This window comes from Engystomops pustulosus, chromosome 2, assembly GCF_040894005.1.
Source record: "Engystomops pustulosus chromosome 2, aEngPut4.maternal, whole genome shotgun sequence".
In the NCBI taxonomy this organism is placed as follows: Eukaryota; Metazoa; Chordata; class Amphibia; order Anura; family Leptodactylidae; genus Engystomops; species Engystomops pustulosus.
Genome location: NC_092412.1, coordinates 246,172,652 through 246,194,976, shown reverse-complemented (window position 1 = coordinate 246,194,976; position 22,325 = coordinate 246,172,652). Strand labels below are relative to the sequence as shown.

General features: G+C 43.3%; 2 protein-coding genes across 2 annotated transcripts; one reads left to right on the top strand and one right to left on the bottom strand.

The window, feature by feature from the left end:
- Positions 1–9,227: 9,227 nt before the first annotated feature.
- LOC140119549 (uncharacterized) lies at positions 9,228–17,826 on the bottom strand. Its single transcript, XM_072138709.1, has 4 exons — positions 17,525–17,826; positions 15,458–15,787; positions 13,520–14,403; positions 9,228–11,933 (listed from the first exon to the last, which is right to left on the bottom strand). The coding sequence occupies exons 2-3, from the start codon at positions 15,769–15,771 to the stop codon at positions 13,527–13,529; spliced, it is 1,191 nt and encodes a 396-aa protein (XP_071994810.1). The 5' UTR covers positions 15,772–15,787; positions 17,525–17,826; the 3' UTR covers positions 9,228–11,933; positions 13,520–13,526.
- Positions 17,108–19,281, top strand: SMIM11 (small integral membrane protein 11). The gene is made up of 3 exons (XM_072138710.1): positions 17,108–17,249; positions 18,431–18,614; positions 19,118–19,281. Exons 1-2 carry the CDS (start codon positions 17,229–17,231, stop codon positions 18,611–18,613), a joined length of 204 nt encoding a protein of 67 aa, XP_071994811.1. The 5' UTR covers positions 17,108–17,228; the 3' UTR covers position 18,614; positions 19,118–19,281.
- Positions 19,282–22,325: the final 3,044 nt, after the last annotated feature.

Genomic DNA, 22,325 nt, shown 5'->3' with positions numbered 1-22,325 from the left:
AGGTGGTGGGGCTCCACTGTCAAACTGTGAATAGTAGTTCTATATCATATTTTGGTGCTGCATTGCCAGGCATTAGAAGGAGCTGAATTTAAGATGCTTTCAGCAAATCAGCTTTCCCCCCGCCTCCCCCTCCCCTTCTTATCGGAGAGCGGAATTTTCCACTGTCTTTGTAAGTGTCAGAACACAGAAGCAGAGATGAGAGGCAGTGGCGAGGTACAATGGGTACATTTATAGCAGACAAGCCTCATTGGTTCATACAGACGGCGGCTGCAGGACGCAATGACAAATTTATGAGCAATAATCTGATCGAAAACCACTAAAGCAACACTAATCATGCTGCATCCATAGACGAGTCATATTGAGTGCGCCATAAAGCCTGACATTTGCTGCCCTTTTATAAAGCGTCTGTGAGCTACCGAACCGGAGATACCTGCAGTTAAAATATGCAAGAATTGGATCTTTATCTGCTTCTTGCGTTTCCAACTATGTCTTTAACTGCCTGTATCTCCAAAGAACCACAAGTCCGATGCCATCAGAAACAAGACATTCTTATCTTTAATATGACACCAGTATCATGTTTCTAGGTGCTATAGAACAGGAGATAGGGGTGCTGGAAATTACACTACCCCTGCAGCCTTTAAACTTCTCATCTTGGGTAAAATATGACTCATCTCTGCTCATTTTGTGACCATTTGGAGCCGGTCACTTGTCCTTAGGATCTATATTTGATGGAGACTCGGACTGTGACTGGCACAGAATTACATAATGACGGCTGCCACAGGTGCTGATATTATGAAAGCGAATGGACATGATCTCCTGTGTCACGGACAGGTCAAGGGACAAGGGCCAGAGCTATATTCGGGATTAGGACTTTAAATGTCTCTAGGATGAGTATGGACTTTGTACAGGGAATTCCGTGTTGTGTTTCCAGATTAGTTTGTTGACAACGGGCAGATGATGAATCAGAAGCAAAGTACCAGAATCAATACACAGAAGTGTAGATGTGCGAATCCAAGGTCAGCGGTGGCAGCACAAGAAGACTGACGCAGGGTACAGCAGCCAGAAAACATCCTGATAACAGAGAAACAACAAGGACCTTCACAAATAGAGAGGTTCAGTACAAGATAAGTAATACATGCAGGTAAACAGTGACTGCACCTGCAGCATATAATACAGGATGTAACTCAGGATCAGTACAGGATAAGTAATGTCATGTATGTACACAGTGACTGCACCAGCAGCAGAATAGTGAGTGCAGCTCTGGAGTATAATACAGGATGTAACTCAGGATCAGTACAGGATAAGTAATGTCATGTATGTACACAGTGACTGCACCAGCAGCAGAATAGTGAGTGCAGCTCTGGGGTATAATACAGGATGTAACTCAGGATCAGTACAGGATAAGTAATGTCATGTATGTACACAGAGACTGCACCAGCAGCAGAATAGTGAGTGCAGCTCTGGAGTATAATACAGGATGTAACTCAGGATCAGTACAGGATAAGTAATGTCATGTATGTACACAGTGACTGCACCAGTAGCAGAATAGTGAGTGCAGCTCTGGGGTATAATACAGGATGTAACTCAGGATCAGTACAGGATAAGTAATGTCATGTATGTACACAGTGACTGCACCAGTAGCAGAATAGTGAGTGCAGCTCTGGAGTATAATACAGGATGTAACCAGTATGATGTATGTACATAGCGATTCACTAGAAATTTGCCAAGATACATTAATCGCCACTTGAAGAATCAATGATGAGGAGAACTTGTGAGATCTGTTCACCTCTTATTCAAATTAACAACAATGTAACTGTTTATGAGGGATCATTATCTTTTGGATCCAGACATCCCATCCCCCCAATATCAGGCAGCGCACACCTACAGTATATCACGTGCTCTTATAGTCGTTATTACAGCGTCTGTCCTCGGCAGATAAATATTATATAACTTCCAGAATCTCTTGAAGGTCTCGCAGTCCGGAGAGGCGATCTCTACTGACTGAAACAATTACTGTCTTTATGTTTCTTGCTTTATTTTTAGATTTTTGTTAATTATTGCTTAGGATTTTCTCTTCTATTTATTGTGTGGACTCAAATCAGAGGAGCAACCTCACTGATTTACTTAAAATAGCTCGATATGATCCAGGTTTATCCTTAAATTTGAGCCACAAAAAATTTTCTTCTAATACATCTTCTACATCTAATACAATGTAAAGGACAGATTATTGCTTTAGGATCAGACTACCTAGAGTTCCTTTGTAGTCTGTTACCGTGGAGACGCAGAGGTTGTCATCTCATTTCTACCAAGACTATTTGCTGAGTTGCTTCCCTGTGGCTCTCTCACACTTCCCTCAAAAGCCTGTCCTTTTCCTAAGTTTCTCTAAGTTGTTTTATAGTTTCCGGACATCTGAGGCCTACTCTAAATTTGTCCACCATTTTGTATTATGTGTAACCTGAACATTTCTACTGACTCCCATTCTGTCTCTAACACTAATATCTATTCAGAATGAAGGGGTTAAAGTAATTAAAGAGGTTTCCACCGGATCTGTGGTGGTGGGGGGTCTGACAACCAGACCTGTCACCAATCAACTATAGCAGATACCTCCTACAGTTGCCTGGCAACAACCTGTATGGAGCCTTTTGCCATTATATATACTTTTTAATAGCTTTTTTTATCCATTTAACAACTCAAATCTCTTAAGCATTTAACTGGACCATCTTGCTCGGCCGCCGTATGCCAGCTGGACTCACATCTGGCAAGTCGGACAGCCGAGCGTTCCCTTTCCCATCTCAACTTTCCGCCAGCTGTGACTTAGTGCATGTAGGAAAAAAACAAACAAACAGAAATGAACAATTTAACCAAATATCTCAATATAGGGAGGGAGGGTGGGCCGCTCAGGAGCCGCTTGAAGCAAGAGGCCGAGCAAGGAAGGGGCCAACCTTATAAAGGCCCACGCAACAAGAGGAGGGGAAACGTCATGAGGTAGACAGGAGGAGGGCTAAGTAATACAAACACCCCCCCCCCCCCTTTCTTATATTAAAGTGCCATTCGCCTGTAAACATTCATTATGAAATTCCCTAAAGACCCCCCCAGCCTCCAGTCCCGGGGCACCTTCCCTAAGTGGTCAGGGGTACCCCAAAATCTGGCATCCAAAGCTTCATGGTTTGGACAAACATATAGGGGACCATAACCTCCCTTTGAGGCCTATGTTTACAGAAAAGCCTGTGCATCTAAATGGAGCTTTGTTACGGTTCCCAATAATTTTGAGGTGGGGTCCACATATGATGACACATTCCTATTATATTCCAGAACCCGGAGACTACAAAAAGGAGGGAACTGGAAGCAGATAATACCACGGCTCAGATCTCACACTTTTTTATATTTGTCACCATATTTGAGGCCTGTAATGAAGCCGTGATCTCCTAAGATGTTGCTCTGAGTCTCCAAGGCCCGAACACTGTCTGAAGTAGATTTTTTAATATGTTTTTACACAAGATAAAATGTGACATCCGGATGGATGCGGCAGTGGCGGTGGGCCTCAGTATTCTCAGATATTTCCTCAGCTTCCTGTTATTGATTTATTTATCACCTACATCTTACAGTCAGTGATCTGCGTCCAGCTCTAGCTTAAAGACCTACAATCCAGGCCAGGAGAAGAATGTAATAATGTAATGTAAAATAAAAGATTATGTAAGTACATGAAGATTATAAACATCTATTATGTAATATGACATAAACACAGAAATGTGGAATCGACTGATAAGGAAATCAAGGACATGTGTAGGAACTCCGGTGGTGGTTAGATGGCGCTATCTACCGCTACATCTAAGGGGTTGTACGACTGCGATTAGAGCACACGTGGTATATCTTACAAGTCATGTGTGACCAGAGCCTTAAAGGAAATCTACCACCAGGATAAAGAATTATAAACCAAGTGCACTGACATACTGGTGAGTGCCCCCTCTGACAGGTTCTGCTTTTCTTTTAACTTCTCAGGACCTTTTTTTTTTTTTAACATAAAACAATTTCACAAATTATGCAAATGAGCCTCAGGGGCTCCAGACTCTATGTCAACAGAGCTTGGAGCCCCAAAGGCTCATCTCCATAATTTTTAAAACCTCTTTTTCTTAAAAACTAAGGCATATGAAGCGACAAGAAGAGCAGATCCTGCCAGAGGGGGCACACAGCAGTATGTCAGTGTGCTTGGTTTACAATCCTTCATCCGGGTGCTAGATTTCCTTTAAACCACCTGTAATATTATTCACTATTGATGGTAAGGGCCATAAAATGGGGACATATACGATGTAGAACCCAGATAAGGGAGCGTTATACAGTGTGGGGGCCACAATATGGGGGGCATTAAAAAGTGTTGGAGGCACAAGAGTGTGTGAGGCCAAAATAATAGGGTCATTGTGCATTGTGGGGGGCACAATAGTGAACCATTGTAACCATTGTATAGAGTGGGTGACAAGGTGGGGGTTATATAATGTAGGTGCTAGGGGTACAGTTAAGAATAATGGCTTAATCTATGTCAATTTGCATCCATTAAATTTATGTGTCAGCACTTTTGTCTCTTTCCCCCATCTGCAGGAAGTTGGGGTTGTGATAGTATGTCGTCCATCTATACGGCTTTCATTAATGTATGTATGAAAATGTGACTTGATAATAGTACGAGTATTTTTGAGCACTATATGGCGGTACTGTGACATTACTACTTATTTTGCTGGCAACTGTGAAGTGTATTGCTCCCTGCTCTGCCACAGTGTATTGGCATTTTGAGGGCGCCAAGGTGCCACCCCCACCCCCCCAATATTTGGGGCCCCGAGCAATTGCATCACCCTGTGGCGTTAATATTCCTTGGAATCTGGAGGTAAAGCTTAATCCACCTATCAACCCCATCCCTATCAGGTCAATGGCTGCACAATGTCTCGGGTATTGCTTCTGTTTACTCCATCATGTCCCGCAGCCACTGGTTGGTTAACGTGGGGCGGGATTTTTGGCCACCTGTTTTCGGTGGCAAAGGGCCTGCTATGTCATTATCCAAACAATTCAATAAGATTATTACTTACACTTCATTATTAGACTCCAAAAGTGTTTTATTCAAAACCTTTATATGTTATTAACAAACCTTGTCTGTACCGTGGTCCTCGGGGACGATGGTGATAAATACATTTGTTTGCCCTGGCGCCTACCACAATGAGCCTACTATATATTTATAACAAGAGGTCGGGCGATAATGGAATAAACATGTCCCTATCTTCCCGTTATTAACATCTGAACATGTAGAGCCATGTGTTTTCTATCCGAGGCCGGTCTGCCGTGGGCCAGCTGCATCGCTTCACAAAGTGTCCATTCACAAGTTGTTTTTGTGTTGGTACAGGAATTGGATAATAGACGAGGGTTCTATTATTGAGGATCGTTATATTCAACAGCTCAAATCGAAATGATTTCATGTCAGGGGCATAACTACAGTGGTAGCAGCCATGGCAGCTGCTATGGGGCCCACAGTGTCAGGGGGCCCCGTCATCTGACCTCACAGAGTGGAGGATGTGCACCATTATATACATATTATGCTGCACATTGACTATAACATATACTTTATGTGATGTGTATATGCTGTATGTGTTTACGGTGTATGGTGTCTGTATATACTGTATGTGAGTATATATATTGTATGTTTTATAAGGCACTTGATGTGTGTATATTCTCTAAATATGTGCGTATTAGTGTATACATGTGTTATTTTAACATGTGCGAGTATACAAATATGTATATTTTTTAAGTGGGAAGGGGTCTCTCCTAGTTACGCCACTGTCATCGAAATCGGTTTCCTTTTCTCCAATGTAAAATCTCATTCTGGAAGTGGAAATTCCAAAATATGGAAAAATTACGGTTCCATTAGAAATTTGGTGGAGCATGTGACACCAAGAATTAACCTGCTCTGCATATGACTAAACACCATGTCATGTTTTTGCAGAAACGTTAGTAAATCAATTCAATTTTGCATGACTTCTGGATATGGTGTGGATTCTTGAATAGTGATTTGGGTCCAGTGGGTTTGGCTGAACCTGGACTCAAACAATGGTGGGGGGAGTTTCTAAATAAAGTCTGTGCTTTGGGTTCAGTGTAAAGAAGTGGGAGACCTTGAATGAAGAAAACTGGTGCAACTGCAGGCATGACCCCGCCCCTTGTGCACCATGAAGATAATTTGCATAAAATATAAAAACATAATCTTCTCTAAAATAATAGATTACTAGAAAACGGGTGAAATATGACTGGTAATCTTATCATTTGTTATTTGGCAGCTGGTAGACTTGTGTTGATGCTGATCTCACTCATCGGCTTCAGGATAGTTATTCCAGTCCTAACTTATGCAAGTATCTTAATACTTGTACAAAAATTTAGTGTGAGCTCCGACGCGTTAGTCCACGAGGATTTATCAAAGACGGGAGTTATGCAGAACACATAATAACTAAGGTGACGCCACCTATTTTACAGACTTGTGCAACAGCTGAAGAATTCCTACATGATCTTGGGATAATATGTCCCTATTTTTATGAAATGCACCTGTTTTTCATATGAAGGACTAGGCTTGGGATAAACATCAATATTGGTGGTCTGTGAGGATATAACAACAACTGTGTCCAGACAAGGTAGATGCTCAAGCCCTCCCTGCCTACTTACCAGACCTTGAGCTAATTCACAGGCAGCAACTGGGTGATAGTCCCTACTTTGGGTATGTGAACAGAACAGATGACAAAGAGAGACAGAAAGAAAGACAGAAGTGTAGTCAGGTCAAAATCAGGATGGCGGCAAGGTACATAATTGTGAGGCAAAGAATAGTCAAAGTACAGGTCAGAGTACAGTAGTACTACAAGTAGCTAGAGACCAGTTTAACCAGCACTGACTGGAGTCAAGAATAGGTATATATGGAGTTCCTGGAAGCAGCATACAATCCCTGAAACACACAGCCAGATCCAAGATGTAACAAAGCCCTCTGCAGAGGAGAACTAGCCACTAGGCACGTGCAGCACATCTGACATGCTTGTCGAAAACTATTTCTACAAATAAAGATAGGCCCCATACCTAATACCTGAGGCCTCAAAACATATAACTTGTGCATACCTTACCATACCTTTATCTCAAGATTACCTTAAATCTCACACCCGTACATGCCAACTGTCCAAATTTACCAAAATCATGCTTTTTTTTGGGCAGACTCTGCCCCTGAGAAGAGTAAGGTATATAAAGTACCACCACTAAAGTGTCCTTCCTACAAAACCTCTCGGAATTGTACCTTTTCTAATGTTTCCACTATTCTTTGCTGCACTGACCTCCACTATTTCCCAATTTCCTGATATTGTAGTGATATAGACATGACACTGTCACTTTGCTGCTGCCTGTGGCCGTATAACAGAAACTGTAATGGTTCCCCAGTCGCCTATTGTGTCCCGAGCCAAATCTTTATCTCCCGATCTTACCCACATGAAATCCAGAGGTCTGTAGTTCATTCTTATAATTGTTACATATTTCACAGGCGAAAACATATTTTCAAAACTCTCCTCCTGAACAATGGCCCCTTTTGTTCTCTCGTCTTTGGAAAACGTTATCCAGATCTGGGCTACAATAGGCGCTCAGAGAGCCACATAGTGAATCCTTCATCTCTAATAAAACACGAGACTAGGATTGAGCCAAGACAAGAGTTTTCGGACTGCGGACTAGAATTTATGGCATCAAATCATGTCCATCACTAGAGGGGAATCCCTGATGCTTTTGCAGTTAGTTCTACTTTGTGCACCACATTGAACGTAGTCAAATATTGAGGGCGTAGATGCTCCCCCCTACTGAAAAATCCCATAGAAAACTAAAAATATGTACCTTATATACTCGAGTATAAGCCTAGTTTTTCAGCACAAAAAATGTGCTGAAAACCCAAACTCGGCTTATACTCGAGTAAAAAAATATAGGTTTTACCAGGTTTTTCTGGTAAAATTAGAGGCCTCGGCTTATACTTGGGTCGGCTTATCCTCGAGTATATACGGTAAGTGGAGTATGCACATTTTTAGCTTTTCCATTCATTATACCACCGTGACTTCAGTATAATGACATACATTACAAAAAAAAAAAAGTAAAATTCAGAAAGTTTATTTTAAAGGACATCTACCACCAGGATGAAGGATTGTAAACCAAGCACATTACTGTAGATGCTGGTGTGCACAGGATTTGCTCTTCTTTTAGATTTTTATGCCCTTTTTAAAAATATGCAAAAAAAAAGCAAGCTTAAAGAAGAGCAGATCCTGCCAGAGGGGGCACACAACAGCATCTAATTGTGCTTGGTTTACAATCCATCATCCTGGTGGTAGATGTCCTTTAAAGGGCGATTGTAGTTGTGCGAGGCAGAAGTTTGGAGCCATCGGAGACACTAAACCATCGGGATAATCAAAACAAAAAAGTATGGTTCATTATTATTAGTCAGGACATCTTCATTTCCTGGTGCTAGAATGCACAGCAATAGGCTCACAAAAATCCCATTATTCTAGTGGTAGACGTAGTATGGGGGCAAAATATGACTGATTCTAAGCACCGAAGATACCCCCTCATGTCCTGACCTCTCACCTATGGGAAGAATTTAGTGTAATGCGATGGCACTGACCTGCCCCTTATACTTCCCTCCATGCCCCTGCCACAGGGGGGACACTCATTGCTTATGGGCTTACGCCCCTTTTCAACTTCTATTAGATTTGGGCACTCTGAGACACCGTAGGTTGATCTAATTCAGACGTCGTCAATCTAACAATGATCGATCGGAATTATACCCGCTAAACTAAAGGCGCCTCCATCTACACAAAAACACAATATTTTATGGTGACGGCGGGCGAGATAATGTATTATTGGTAGTACAGCGCCCTCTAGAGGTCATATATGATATACTGTGTAATTATAGCACGCTGTATCACAACAATATCTCGCTTATACATAGCACCAACATATTCCACAGCGCGGTACTGAGAAGATGTATCCAGGGAAAACCTTTGCCAACTAAATCAGCAACTTGTGGTCGACAATACATAACTAGGAATTGGATAACACCCTATAGAGGAGGATTCCAGATTTAGATACTGGTGACCTATCCCTACACATTGGAAAAGAAACTAAGATGATGCTTAGGGACTTGTTCACAAGATCTTTCCTACAATAAAAGAGAATAAAAATAAGATACCAAATGTTTTAGAAAACTTTATTCAGGAAGTTTTGATTTGTGGGAGAGCAGGGAGACAACCAATATGGCTGCCACGTGTTTCCTGAATGGGATAACTCAGCAAATTAACCCCTCATTGGACGTGTCACCTATTGTCTAAGTAAATATATTTCTAGAATTTCTATTGACATCAAAATTGTCCTGCACTGCTCAGGCAGGATGCTTCTGTAGACTCCTTCTATGGGACTTTCTATTGGACTCAGGTCCGGTGATCGGCTGGGCCATTCTTGACGCTCTGATTGAGAGTTTCCTTGGTTGTGTGTTTGGAATCATTGGGGGTCATTTACTAAGGGCCCGATTCGCGTTTTCCCGACGTGTTACCCGAATATTTCCGATTTGCGCCGATTGTACCTGAATTGCCCCGGGATTTTGGCGCACGCGATCGGATTGTGGCGCATCGGCGCTGGCATGCACGCGACGGAAATCGGGGGGGCGTGGCCGAACTAAAACTCGACGTATTCGGAAAACCCACGCATTTAAAAACCGAAATTGTGTCGCATGGGACGCACTTACCTTCACCTGGTCCAGCTCGGTGTATTCCGGTGCGTTCAGTTGATTTTCAGCGCAGCAGCGCCACCTGGTGGACGGCGGAGGAACTACCTTCATAAATCCCGTCCGGACCCGAATCCTGTTCAGAGAACGCGCCGCTGGATCGCGAATGGGCCGGGTAAGTAAATCTGCCCCATTGTCTTGTAGAAATGCCCACCATCATTTCATCTTTTTCTTTCATCAGAGTTCTGGTCCGATTCAGGTCCAGTGATCGGTTGGGCCATTCTTGACGAGATTTGATTGAGAGTTTCCTTGGTTGTGCGTTTGGGATCATTGTCTTGTAGAATTGTCCAGCCTCGTTTCATCTTTCTCTTCCTTCCTCTTTCATCAGAGGTCCGGTCCGATTCAGGTCTGGTGATCGGCTGGGCCATTCTTGACGCTGTGATAGAGAGTTTCCTTGGTCGTGTACTCAGGATCATTGTCCATCCTCGTTTCACCTTTCTTTTCTTCCTCTCATCATCATCCTGGTCGCAGATTTTTATAGGGGTTATCCGGGTATAAAAAGTTGCTCATGGCCGGTCTGGGGTGGGCTATTTAAAGATTATAAAGGTGTATTTATGTCCTCCGGCGCCGCTGATGTCCCACGCCGAGGTCCGTTTGATCCGTGCCCGTTTGTTTACAGGTGCACAGAAGCCGCGCACAGGGAACTTCCGCTCCACGATGTGGCCGGCTCCTCCCATCCGTCCCTATCTCTCAGCTTTGTAAGCGCCTGGAGATGGTGTCAGATGGGAGCTTCCAGCTGTAAACAACTGGTGCACAGATGAGACGGATCGCGGCGTTTGGTATTTTTAAACAGCCCTCCCCAGCCCGGCCCTAAGTAAATTTTTATACCCGGATAACCCCTTTAAGAAGGTCTTTGTAAATTTTTCCATTATTTCTCCCATCCATCAGTTGAGGTTTGCCGCTGCCATAGACTGAAAACCAGCCCCACATTGTGGTGTCCACACCTCCAAACGTCACCGTTGTACTTTCTGATGTTCTTGGCTGATATGCAGAAGCTTTTAGCCTCCAGAGAAATCACTTATGGTCAATGTATCTGAGCAGACGATATTCTCCCAATACATCACACAATTGTCTTGAACAAGCTAGGATGTTATGTGTTGAGCAATGTAGACTTGTGTGGTGGGAGCCTATACAGGCCACGGAGGTTGACTTATTGTTGTACCCGTTGATTCCAGGTTTTTCTGTAGCTCTCCACACATGGTCATTGGCTCTTGAACAAGTCTTCTAATTGTTTCCACACCTCTGTCTGACATCTTACAAGGAGCACCTGGTTGTGGCCGAGTATAGTCAAATTAAGTTCTTCCCACTTTCCGTTTATGGTCCCAACATCACTCACTGGAACCTAGTAGTTTAGAAATTCTTCTCTTACCAATGCCAACAATGAGGTTGTGAGGGTCTTGGGACAGCTCATTCTTGTTACGGATCATGAGATGTTTCTTCCATGGCACCATAGTACTGGACGCCCTTCTATAGAATATCAATTGATCCGGCAGATATTATTTATTACTAAGTGACAGAATTGCCTTCTAATTACTGATCGCTTTCGGCTTGTGTCACAACTTTCCATGGCTTTTTGCACTTTTCTTTCTTTCACGCGTTCAATACTTCCCCCCCCCCCCCGTGTTCTATTCTCATTAAATATATACATCTTAATTCATGGACCTCTATGGTTTGATTTTTTTTTTTACAGTGTGAATTGGATGGGTTGTTACTGACATCTGATGAGAATTACTCTCAGTAGTATCTTAGGAAATATATTTACTTAGAAAATTGGTGACATGGTAAATACCCGTCACTCATTGTATAATGGAAGTCCGAAAATTACTTAAAACTTAAAATTTGGCCTTGAGCTGCGGACATCATTAATAGTAAACAAACTGGATGCTATAGACATCTTGCTTGACAGTCGTACATGAAAAAGGCTCTAGTTGTTAGACAGGATATCCACGGAATGGAACGGCAAGACGTACTGCCTTCTATTGTCTTTCCACCCAATAGGGAGCATTCTCCGGACTGTGGGTCTCCCATTCTCCCACTTGATGGGATCCCATCAGTTGGCCCCTGTTGATCACTTCAAAACTTGGGACAAACCCTTTAATCCTATTCTGCTTATAACTTCCTTCATAGTTTCATAGTTTATACGGTTGAAAAAAGACACTTGTCCATCAAGTTCAACCAAGGAAGGGAAGGGATTGGATGAGGAAGGGATTTAGGGGAAACAATTCTATATAACATAACCATCAATGTTATTTAGGTGTAAAAAGGCATCTAGACCCTTCTTAAAGCTCTCTGCTGTCCCTGCTGTGACCAGCGCCTGAGGCAGGCTATTCCACAGAGTGACAGTTCTCATAGTAAAAAAGCCCTGTCGCCTCCGGTGATTAAACCTTGTTTTCTCCAGACGGAGACAGTGCCCCCTCGTCTTTTGATTTGATCTAATCTGAAACAACTTACCACCATATTTTTTGTATGGACCATTCATATATATTTAAATAAATTAATCATGTCCCCTCGTAGTCGTCTCTTTTCCAGACTAAATAAATCTAGTTGTTTTAATCTTTCCTCATAACTAAGACCCTCCATACCCCTTATCATTTTTGTGGCTCTACGTTGAACCCTCTCCAGCTCCAGGGCATCCTTTTTATGGACCGGTGCCCAGAACTGGACAGCATATTCCAGGTGAGGCCGAACCAGTGCCTTGTACAGGGGTAATATTACATCCCTATCACGAGAGTCCATACCACTTTTGATACACGACAAGATCCTACTAGCTTTAGAGGCAGCTGATTGACATTGCATGCTGTTATTCAATTTATGATCTACTAGTACCCCCAGGTCCTTCTCAACAAGGGACTCTCCCAGATTTACTCCCCCAAGGACATATTTTGCCTTTGTATTTTTGGCCCCCAGGTGCATAACCTTACATTTATCCACATTAAACCTCATTTGCCAAGTGGATGACCAAACATTCAGTTTGTCCAAGTCACCCTGCAGCCTATGAACATCCTCCATAGACTGTATTACACTACACAGTTTGGTGTCATCTGCAAAAATAGACACAGTGCTATTAATTCCTACCTCTATATCATTAATAAATATATTAAATAGTAGTGGGCCAAGCACAGAACCCTGAGGTACACCACTCATAACTGGTGACCATTCCGAGTAGGAATCATTGACCACAACTCTCTGGATACGATCCTTCAGCCAGTTTTCAATCCAATTGCAAATGATTTCTGCCAAACCAATAGCCCTAATTTTACCCATCAGGCGTCTATGAGGAACAGTGTCAAATGCCTTTGCAAAGTCCAAGAACACAATATCCACAGCTGCTCCTCCATCCAGGCATCTGCTCACCTCTTCATAGAAGCAGATAAGGTTAGTTTGACAACTTCTATTCTTAGTAAACCCATGCTGGCTATCACTTATTATTCTATTTGATGTCACATACTCCAGTATGTAGTCTTTTACTAACCCTTCCAATACTTTCCCCACAATGGAAGTTAAGCTTACAGGTCTGTAATTGCCTGGCGAAGTTCTAGAGCCCTTTTTATATATTGGCACCACATTTGCCTTGCGCCAGTCACTTGGCACCACACCAGACATTACGGAATCCCTGAAGATTTTAGACAGTGGTACAGCAATAACAGAACTGAGTTCTTTAAGAACTCTGGGGTGTAACCCATCTGGTCCAGGAGCTTTGTACACATTGACATCAAATCTTCTCATTTTGCCAGGGTATTTCTCCTTGTGGCGACACAAAGTAACTCGCAAAAGAGTTTCTGACCAACATTCCACTCACAGGCCCCCGAACCGTACTCCATGCCACGTCATGCAGGGGGTTACTAAGAATGTCCTCAAAGACGAAGCCATCCCTGAGAAGCACCAGGTTATGAAGAACGCAGGCCGCTTTGATAATGTCTTGAACAAAGTTAGCTTCCAGCTGAATAGGGGCGAAGAAGACCCTCCACTTGTTGGACAGAATTCCGAATGCGCTGTCGATGGCTCGCCTTGCCCGAATAAGCCTGTAATTAAATACTTTTTGGATGGGAGTTATGTTCCTGTTGGGGTAGGGCCTCAAAATGTTCTCAGTGAGCCCAAATGCCTCGTCTGCAACAAAAATATAGGGCATAGGGGGGTGACTCGTGCCAGGCAAAGCCTGATGTTCAGGCAAATTCAATTTCCCTTCTTTTAACTTACGCCCCAGGTTAGACTTCTTAAAAATTCTGCAGCAGCCCGTGGTCCCGTATGCTCCAACATCGATGGCAATGAACCTATAACTGCTGTCCACTAAGGCCAGCAGGACAATGGAGTGTTTGCTTGAGTCCCAGCGCTTGCTCCCGCTGTTGGGTGGCATCTTCATACGAATGTCTTTTGCATCCAAGGCCCCGACACAATTCGGGAAGCTGGTCGTGGTGTAGAAGTCCTCGGCTATCTGCTGCCAGGTTTCAGGCGTTGGCTCCGGCATGAGAACATTGAGCAGGGCGTCACAGATGGCTCTGCAGGTCTCACGAACAATCAACCTGATGGTGGCTTTTCCAATAAGGAATCGGAAGTGAAGGGACGTGAAGCTTTGTCCTGTCGCCAGGTACCTGTAAACCCAAGGAGACAAACTCAACAACCAAAACTTCTATACATGTATCCCAATGTATGGCTAGCAGAGTGCCACCGGGGCTAGCTACAAGGTATAATACCAGCCTGGAGTTCCTAACATTTCAACAGAATCTGCATAAATCTTTAACAAAGTCCATATCTCCAATTCTCATTGATTCAAGATGGGAATGGAGACTAGGTGCTATGAGGTCTTCCATACACTGCACAAGGAAAGTAGAGGAGAATCTGCTCCATAACTCTCTCACACTCTGCAGGATCATCTAGGACATTATAGAGAGTTATTATAGACATTATAGATTTATCTAGACTTGTATGCCAGTTTTTTGCCGTAAAAGCCCTGAAATTATTGCCAACAGGGTATCGGAGGCGGGGCATAAAGGAGGATTGGGGCGGAGCAGGTTGTTCCTACCTTGTGTCTGAGCATTTGCTACAGCTAGAGATCAATCAAGCTGAATGTTCGCTAGTTAATAGCGAAAGCAATTCTACATCCGGCCGGAGTCTCTGGCAGAGCCACAGGGATGGGACCTTCATCATATACCCCGGCGCACAATATCCAGGGTATGATGAATGCCCCCTTTGTCTTTATCTGTGAATAAAGCTCTTGGGGTGAGATAGAAACTTACTATTAGTTCCAGCAGCCTCTGTCTTTGCCCGTTTCTCTCCCCTCTTACACAGTTCCTGCTCACTCCACCCCTTCCCTCTCCATAGACTTCTCTACAATCCGATATCTTTGTGACTTTAGTTAATCTTCATAAAAAAAAAGGAGAAATTAGTCCAAAATTGACAATCCTTTGGAATCCGTTATCTGCGGCAATACAAATGCTGTCATGTACTAAGGGAGAGTCTTAAAGGGGTTGTCTAAAATTAGAAATTGTGCCCGTATCCTTCTAAAAACAACGCTTCACGTGTGCTGAGGTTGTGTATGGAATTGCAGCACAGTCTTATCAATGTAGTCGAGGTGCAATACCACACATAACCTGTGGACAGATGGTGGCGCTGACATCTGATCTTTTATTATAAATTACCACACACTTAATAGTCACGCAGAGCCGCTCCTCCGGGGAGATTGCTGCCCTCATCTTGGTGTCGCTCCGGATGAGGACGGGGCGCAGATTTTCCAGCAGTTCATCGAATGTTCTTATTGACATTTTAAAATAATCGAAAAACCTCTTAGGACATTTCCTCAAGTCGCCGTAACGGAGGTGGAACTGTCCCTTAGAAAAGCGCTGACTAGTCAGAGGATGCACCCAGTAATTCCGGATCGTCTCTCTCTTGCGCCTCTTCCGCCTGGAGACGACATATCCGAGTAACAGCAGCCAAAACTGGATCTCGTCTTCTGTGGTCATGGCTGCAGATGGAGGGCTAGGATGAAGGAGGAGCAAGATGGATCATTGTATATACGATTTACTTATTTTTCATATATTTTCCTTTACTTTTCAATATCTCTGGTGACTGTCAGTGAACACCACATCTAAAATGGCAGAAAACGGTCACGCTTAGTGCTAGGCGGATTACAGACTAGTATTATTTGTAGTATTAATTTGCACCATTTTTGATATGTCAGGGCTCAGTATAGCAGCCGTGTTTTGCAACCCCCCGAGCGACCCCTTTATGCTGATTGGTGGGGGTCTGAATGCACTTATCACACAAAGGAGACCCCCGCTTTCCAGTTTGCTGTTGGTCCTATTCTCGCTAATGCGTGAAACAACAGGTGGAGCTTGTGTCCTGCTGCTTCTTTCAACACTATAGCTATAATCCCATGTGGCGATTGCGTTGCAATTAACAATGCCAACACAATCTTACTTTAGTATGTGATCGTAGGAGAAGACTGTACATTGAGTTTTGAAGTGCAACACAATCGCCATGTAGGAATGCAGCCAATGGGAATGTCAGCAATCAAGTATCTCTTGTAGACAGTGAACAGTATCGCAGGAGATACAGGAGCGCTCTGCTCAGCAATTTCCAATGCTCCTGTACTATTGAATGGAGCAGTATTATACCTGCTCGTCCTGCTGCTCCTTCCATTAGTGAGACCAGGACCCCAGTTCTCACAATTGCTGTACTTGTGATGGGGTGGGTGTCCCAAAAGCCAGACCCTCACCGATCTGCTTGCTATCCTGTGGATAGGGACTAATGTACAAAGTTGGGTCAATCCCTTTTACTGTTACGACCGTCATCAGGTTCTTGAAGCTTTACATGGGAAGAAACCGGAAGCATAAGCGGTATTGCAGTACCCCAGTTTGACCACTATACAGAATATGGAGTCTCCTGCTTTAGTTTCATCCATATGTAGCTTCCTGCACCTGTAAACATACCCTGGGCATAGCGCACCACCATGGCTGCTGCCGCCATATTGGATAGGTTTGGTTATAGTCACCTATTAGATCTGTAATATCGTATCCTTATAGTTGAGTTATAATTTACACGCACATCTTTATGTGTGGCCCCATATCATATAAATGTATAATCCTAACACTATAGTATGCGTCCCTGACCCAGCACACCCCTATATCTGTGCAAACTTTTCCCAAAGTTATGCGATTGTTCCGGATATTTTTGCCTCTCTATTTTTATCCGTGGATCCAGCTGTCCTGCAGCACAGTATAGCGACCCCCTATACTACGGCCACTGCTGTGCCTGTCAATCCTCTCCAAGTCCCTGAATCTTCCAGAATGAGTCGAGCTCCTCCCAGTGGTGTGTACGTTCCCAGTATACATAGCCAACCCTCCCGGCAGCTGCAGATGAGTACAAGCAGCGCTCTACACACACACACCGCGGCCTGATCCTGCACCGACCTACCACCATGGTGGAATTCAACTGGAAGGTAAGTGCCTGACATTCGCTGCGGTGGTGTAGCAGAGCCGAGTATGTCGTTTGGCACACTTTGTAACCTGCTATCTGCGGTCTTACATAGGACTGCTGGTGATTCCTAGCCGGTCATATGTCACTTTATACAAACAATGCAAACCACAAAGAGGGGAAATGACAATGTCAGCTCTGCTACATCTGCATACTGTTACATTTTACTATATAGAGTATTGCATATTACAAGCTAGACATAGTGTAGATACAGTACTGGGTTAGATTTCAGCTTCTTACCTGCCTCCTTGATCTTCCTCAGCAGTTCCTTCCCATGCACAGTGCAGGGAATGTGTCTGCAGTACAACCCTCAGCCATCTTCTATTACACAGCTACATACCGGCCTCTCTGTGATTCTCCTGCAGACCCCGATCAGGGATAATCAGTGACATACAAATAATAATAGCTAACTAAAAAAATGTCTGCGCCTCACAGTGATGTCGGCCATTTTGGTGAAGTCCAATCACCAGCCATCGCCTTTGGATTGTGACGCCTGAGCAGGAGACAAGTTGTAAATTAGTGCAGGGCGACCTCTAGCGTTTGGCTAATTCTGAGGCTGAATTCACACTTGAGGAGTTTTTTGGGCCGGTTTTGGAGACATAATGAAAGGGAAATATAAATAAAGGGCTTTTCAGATTCACAGCATGTCATTTTTCTGCATGTTTCAATATAAAACCTGCATTAGAATCTAGATTAACCAATGAATCTTTATACTTCCCAACTTTTTGGACCTTCCCTTTTTGGACCTTCCCATTGCCTAGTTTGCCCCCGCAATGCTTCATACATCATTGTATTCTTGGGTTGGTGATGGTTTGTGAGAGTCTTTTTTCCCCCTGACAGGTCCCCTTTAAAGGGGTTGTCCAGTGGTTGAAAAACATGGCTGCTTTTTTTCCAAAAAAACTGCGCCACACCTGTCCATGGCTTGTGCCGGTATTGCAACTCAAATCCATTGACCTCTATACAGATGATTTGCAATCCCGGCACTACCCATGATTTGTTTTTGGAAGAAAGCAACCTCCAGACCACCCCTTTAACTATTAAAGGTCCCCACATCATGTGAACAGTCTCTGAATGTCTGGGTGTCCAGGGGATGTGACTGCCACACCTTCCCAATGGATAATGTTACTATATTTTTTGTGATTTCAGGCATTGGACAATTTCCCGCTGCTGATGTACATTTTAGCGGCGAAGACCGTGCTGCTGTGTCTGGCCTTTGCCGGAGCCAAGATTTACCAGAGTAAAAGAGTGGAAGCCAAACTGAAGCGCGAGCGGGAAGAGAGACTGCGGAAGGAAGCGGAGAAGACAGAAAGCGAGAAGAAAGATGATTGAGGTACATAAAGACAAAATACTAGTCTTTAGCATTGTTAGTAGCGGCAGGACAGTGAAATTTTGGATTTGTATTCCAGGGCTGGATTTGGAGCACTGGGTGCATTCTCCTACTGCTGCGCTCTTTGATCTCTGCATTCAAACTGATCCAAGCCCATCTCCTTTTAGCAGTTAAGTGCAGAGATCTCCACTGGAGTGCACCAGAAATCCCAAAGTCTAGCTACAATCCTGGAATATTAATGCAAATTTCACAGTCCTGCTGCTACTAAAAAACACAGAATTATGATTACACATCTCTCCATGGACAATAAATAGCAATTCTGAAGCTTTGTATGCTGGCTGTAGCCCCTGTGAGCAGATAATTTAGGGGAGACTTATGTGGGACCCCAAGGATCCAGTATTGACAGCTTCCCCTCTATGGTCACAGCGTTGTGTATACAGTAAATATTGTGACTATTAACATGTAGTACATTTCATTGGTACTTAATTTTTTTTACCTATTTGCAGGTTACAGATGAAGGATGAAGCGACTTCACTTTCTTCCCCAAGTTGTTTGGAATATTTAGAACTTTCAGAACTTTTAAATTATTACTTGAAATGTAATATTTTTGAATACTATTTTGTACATAATAATAACAGAAGTAATAAATATTTGTAAAACTTTTTGTAAACATTGTCCCCTGTCTGATGTGAATGATGAGATGTGCAGCACCTTCTTAGGACAGCAAAAAAGAAACCACAGGGGAAATCTACCATCAAACTCCATCCTGATAACCCAGGGACATTACTCATAGATCCAGGCACCGGGACTGTGGTAACCCTCTTATATTGTTATCCATTCTAAAATCACGTTTTAAAATCATGCTTATGAGACTGAAAGGCTCTGAGTGGGCATTACCAGAGCTCCTCCATGCTGTAGATTCACAGGCTGTTACACTGTGCAGGAAAACCTCCTGTTTTGGAACTTCCTGTGCTGCAGAGAGAGTACATCAGGCAGAGGGAAGGGAAATTGCTGAGGAAAAAAGGGGTAGAGTGAGACAGTGTAACAGCCTGTGAAGCTGCATGGAAGTAGTGTTGGGAAGTCCCGATCTTTATAGTGAGCTGGATCATTTGGCGCCACTCACTATAAAAAGCAGTCTTCTGGCTTCTGAACAGCTCCCTATGTAATTACATAGGGAACCATTTTCAGGCTGTCGGCCACCCATCCCCACTGCACTTTTAACTCGAAAATTTGCAGTTAAAAGGGGGCGTGGTTACGGAATAATGGTTGCACTATCTCAATCAGGCTGTGACTAAGTGAGCCGTCTACTCCTCTCGCTTGCCTGAAAGAGACGCCTCTTAGCATCGCCTCTTTCGCAACTGACCCTTCACTACATGGAGGGGCTCTGGTAACACCCGCAAGATCCCTTCACATTTATAGACATAATTAAAAAAGTTGATTTTAGAAGGAAGGAAGCCATTGATAACACATATAAGAAGATATTACAGTCCCGGTGCCTGGATCTATGAGTAATGTCCCTGGTTTATCATGATGGATTCTGATTTCCTTTAAATGTTTTTGTCCAGAAGGGTGTTACTCATTCTACGAAAGGTGTAAGTGTAATTATATGTAGGGACATCTTCCCAAATGTCTGGCCACATTGCAGTGAGATGGACTAGGATCACCGCAGCAGTATATTACAGATACGCAAGGCTGGATGTACACGCAGCAGACTTTATAGGTAAATTTTGCTGCAGGTTTTTATGACTTCAAACAGAAATTGGGTCTGAGCTCAACTTCGTACGATACAGTGTTCTCTTTTCCATGAATAAAATAAAAGCATAATCCAAAGTTCTTTGGAAATAATAAAGTATTGTACCCTACAGCAGGGGTGATGAACCTTTTTTGTTGAGAGAGCCATGATTTTTTATAAAACCTTATAAAACCCTACCTAAATTTGTCATTCCTGTGATTGTACCAACCCAAAGAGTAAAGGGGTGGTGTGCTTTGGGGCGCACAATGAAAGCAAACGCAAATGTGGGGGTTTTTTTGTCAATTTTACCGCACTTGGAATTTTTTCCAGTTTTTTAGTACATTGCTTGGAATATATAATGGCGCCACTATGAAGTACAGTTTGTCCCGCAGATAACAAACTCATATACATCTCTCTTGGAAAAATAAAATAGTTATGTCTTTTTGAACGAGGGGAGTAAAAAACAGAAACGCATAAACAAAAAAGGGCTGAGGCTTAAAAGGGTTAATGAGACATCTGAATTGTGTAGCACTTTGCACTTGCAATTTGACCCGTCTTTGCTTCCGTAGCAGGGAAAGTAGCCAGGCAAAAGTAGGGCGCGATCGCGTCACATTCATTCTGGCCCACTAATGCTAGAGGGGCCCCCAGAGGCAAAAAAATGAAGACACTGGTACAAATGACCCATTAATGAGCCAGTAATACTCTCTGCCATCTCCATGCAAACACCGTAGGTGCAGCATATGTACAAGGGGGGAGATTTATCAGAAGTGTCCGTGGGCAGAACTGTCCTAGTTGCTCATTGTGACCAATCAGAGTTCAGCTTTAAAGGGAACCTGTCACCAGGGACCTCATTTTCACTAAAGACAGGTTGCAGAAGCCCATCACAGCTGCAGTGCACATCTGCCTTTTCTAAGCATTTGCATTACAATATAATTGTGTATTATAACTTACCTTGCACCCTGACAGAATCCTCTGTGTAGTCCCAGGGGTTGGGCTTTGGTTTGGACGCATTTAAAAAAAAACAACACGTCTGTGCTACTCACTCCTCAGCTCTTGGCCCCCACCTTTATGCACCTGTACAGCTCCTCCCTGCTGCTCATTCTCAGAGCTCACAGTCTTATGAGCTGAAATCAGTGGGGGAGGAGCTGTACAGGAGCACAAAGGTGGGGGCAAAGAGCTGAGGAGTGAGTAGCAAAGACGTGTTGTTTTTTTTTTAAATGCATCCAAACCAAAGCCCAACTCCTGGGACTACACAGAGGATTCTGTCAGGGTGCAAGGTAAGGTATAATACACAATTATATTGTAATGCAAATGCTTAGAAAAGGCAGAAAGGCAGATGTGCACTGCAGCTGTGATGGGCTTCTGCAACCTGTCTTTAGTGAAAATGAGATCCCTGGTGACAGGTTCCATGTAAATGAATAAACAGCTGTGGACAGGGCTGGTGCCCAGAGCTGTTGGGGGGGCCCAAGTAAGGCTGTACATAAGAAATCCATGAGGGTGAGGGGGGCTGTATCTAATGAATCCATAGGGGCAGAGGGGGGCTTTATAATAATAATGATCCCTTTATTTATATAGCGCAACTGTATATAAAATAACCATGAGGCGGCTGTTTGGGGTGATAAACTAGGGAATATTTTAGGAAACATAAGACTCTTTTAGTTTCTGAAATTTTAATGCTGCCACGAGTTCACTGCAAAGGGGCCCACAGAGGCTCTGTCTATGAGTGTAATGCCGGCATCACCAAAGTATCACAAGATGAATAAAGATTTTCCATATTTTGGTGAGTGAACCTGCACACGGTGTTATGTTTTTTCTGGATATTTTTATTGAGGCCATTTTAAGAAGTGCAAGACCTTTTCATCACTTTTTTAGTCACATTTTTATGGGGGGGTAAAAAGAAAAAAAAATCACTAAAATGAAGACGTGATTGAATTTATGTACGTGTACTAGTTTTTCTTGTATAATGGAGGGCATTTATCGTA

Excerpts from the sequence above, each read along its gene's own strand:
- SMIM11 (XM_072138710.1), top strand. The coding sequence starts at position 17,229 with ATGGTGGAATTCAACTGGAAG. Across the intron at positions 17,250-18,430 it reads TGGTGGAATTCAACTGGAAG|GCATTGGACAATTTCCCGCT; the intron begins GTAAGTGCCTGA and ends TTGTGATTTCAG.
- LOC140119549 (XM_072138709.1), bottom strand. The coding sequence starts at position 15,771 with ATGACCACAGAAGACGAGATCCAGTTTTGGCTGCTGTTACTCGGATAT. Across the intron at positions 14,404-15,457 it reads CGGCTCTGCGTGACTATTAA|GTACCTGGCGACAGGACAAA; the intron begins GTGTGTGGTAAT and ends TTGGGTTTACAG.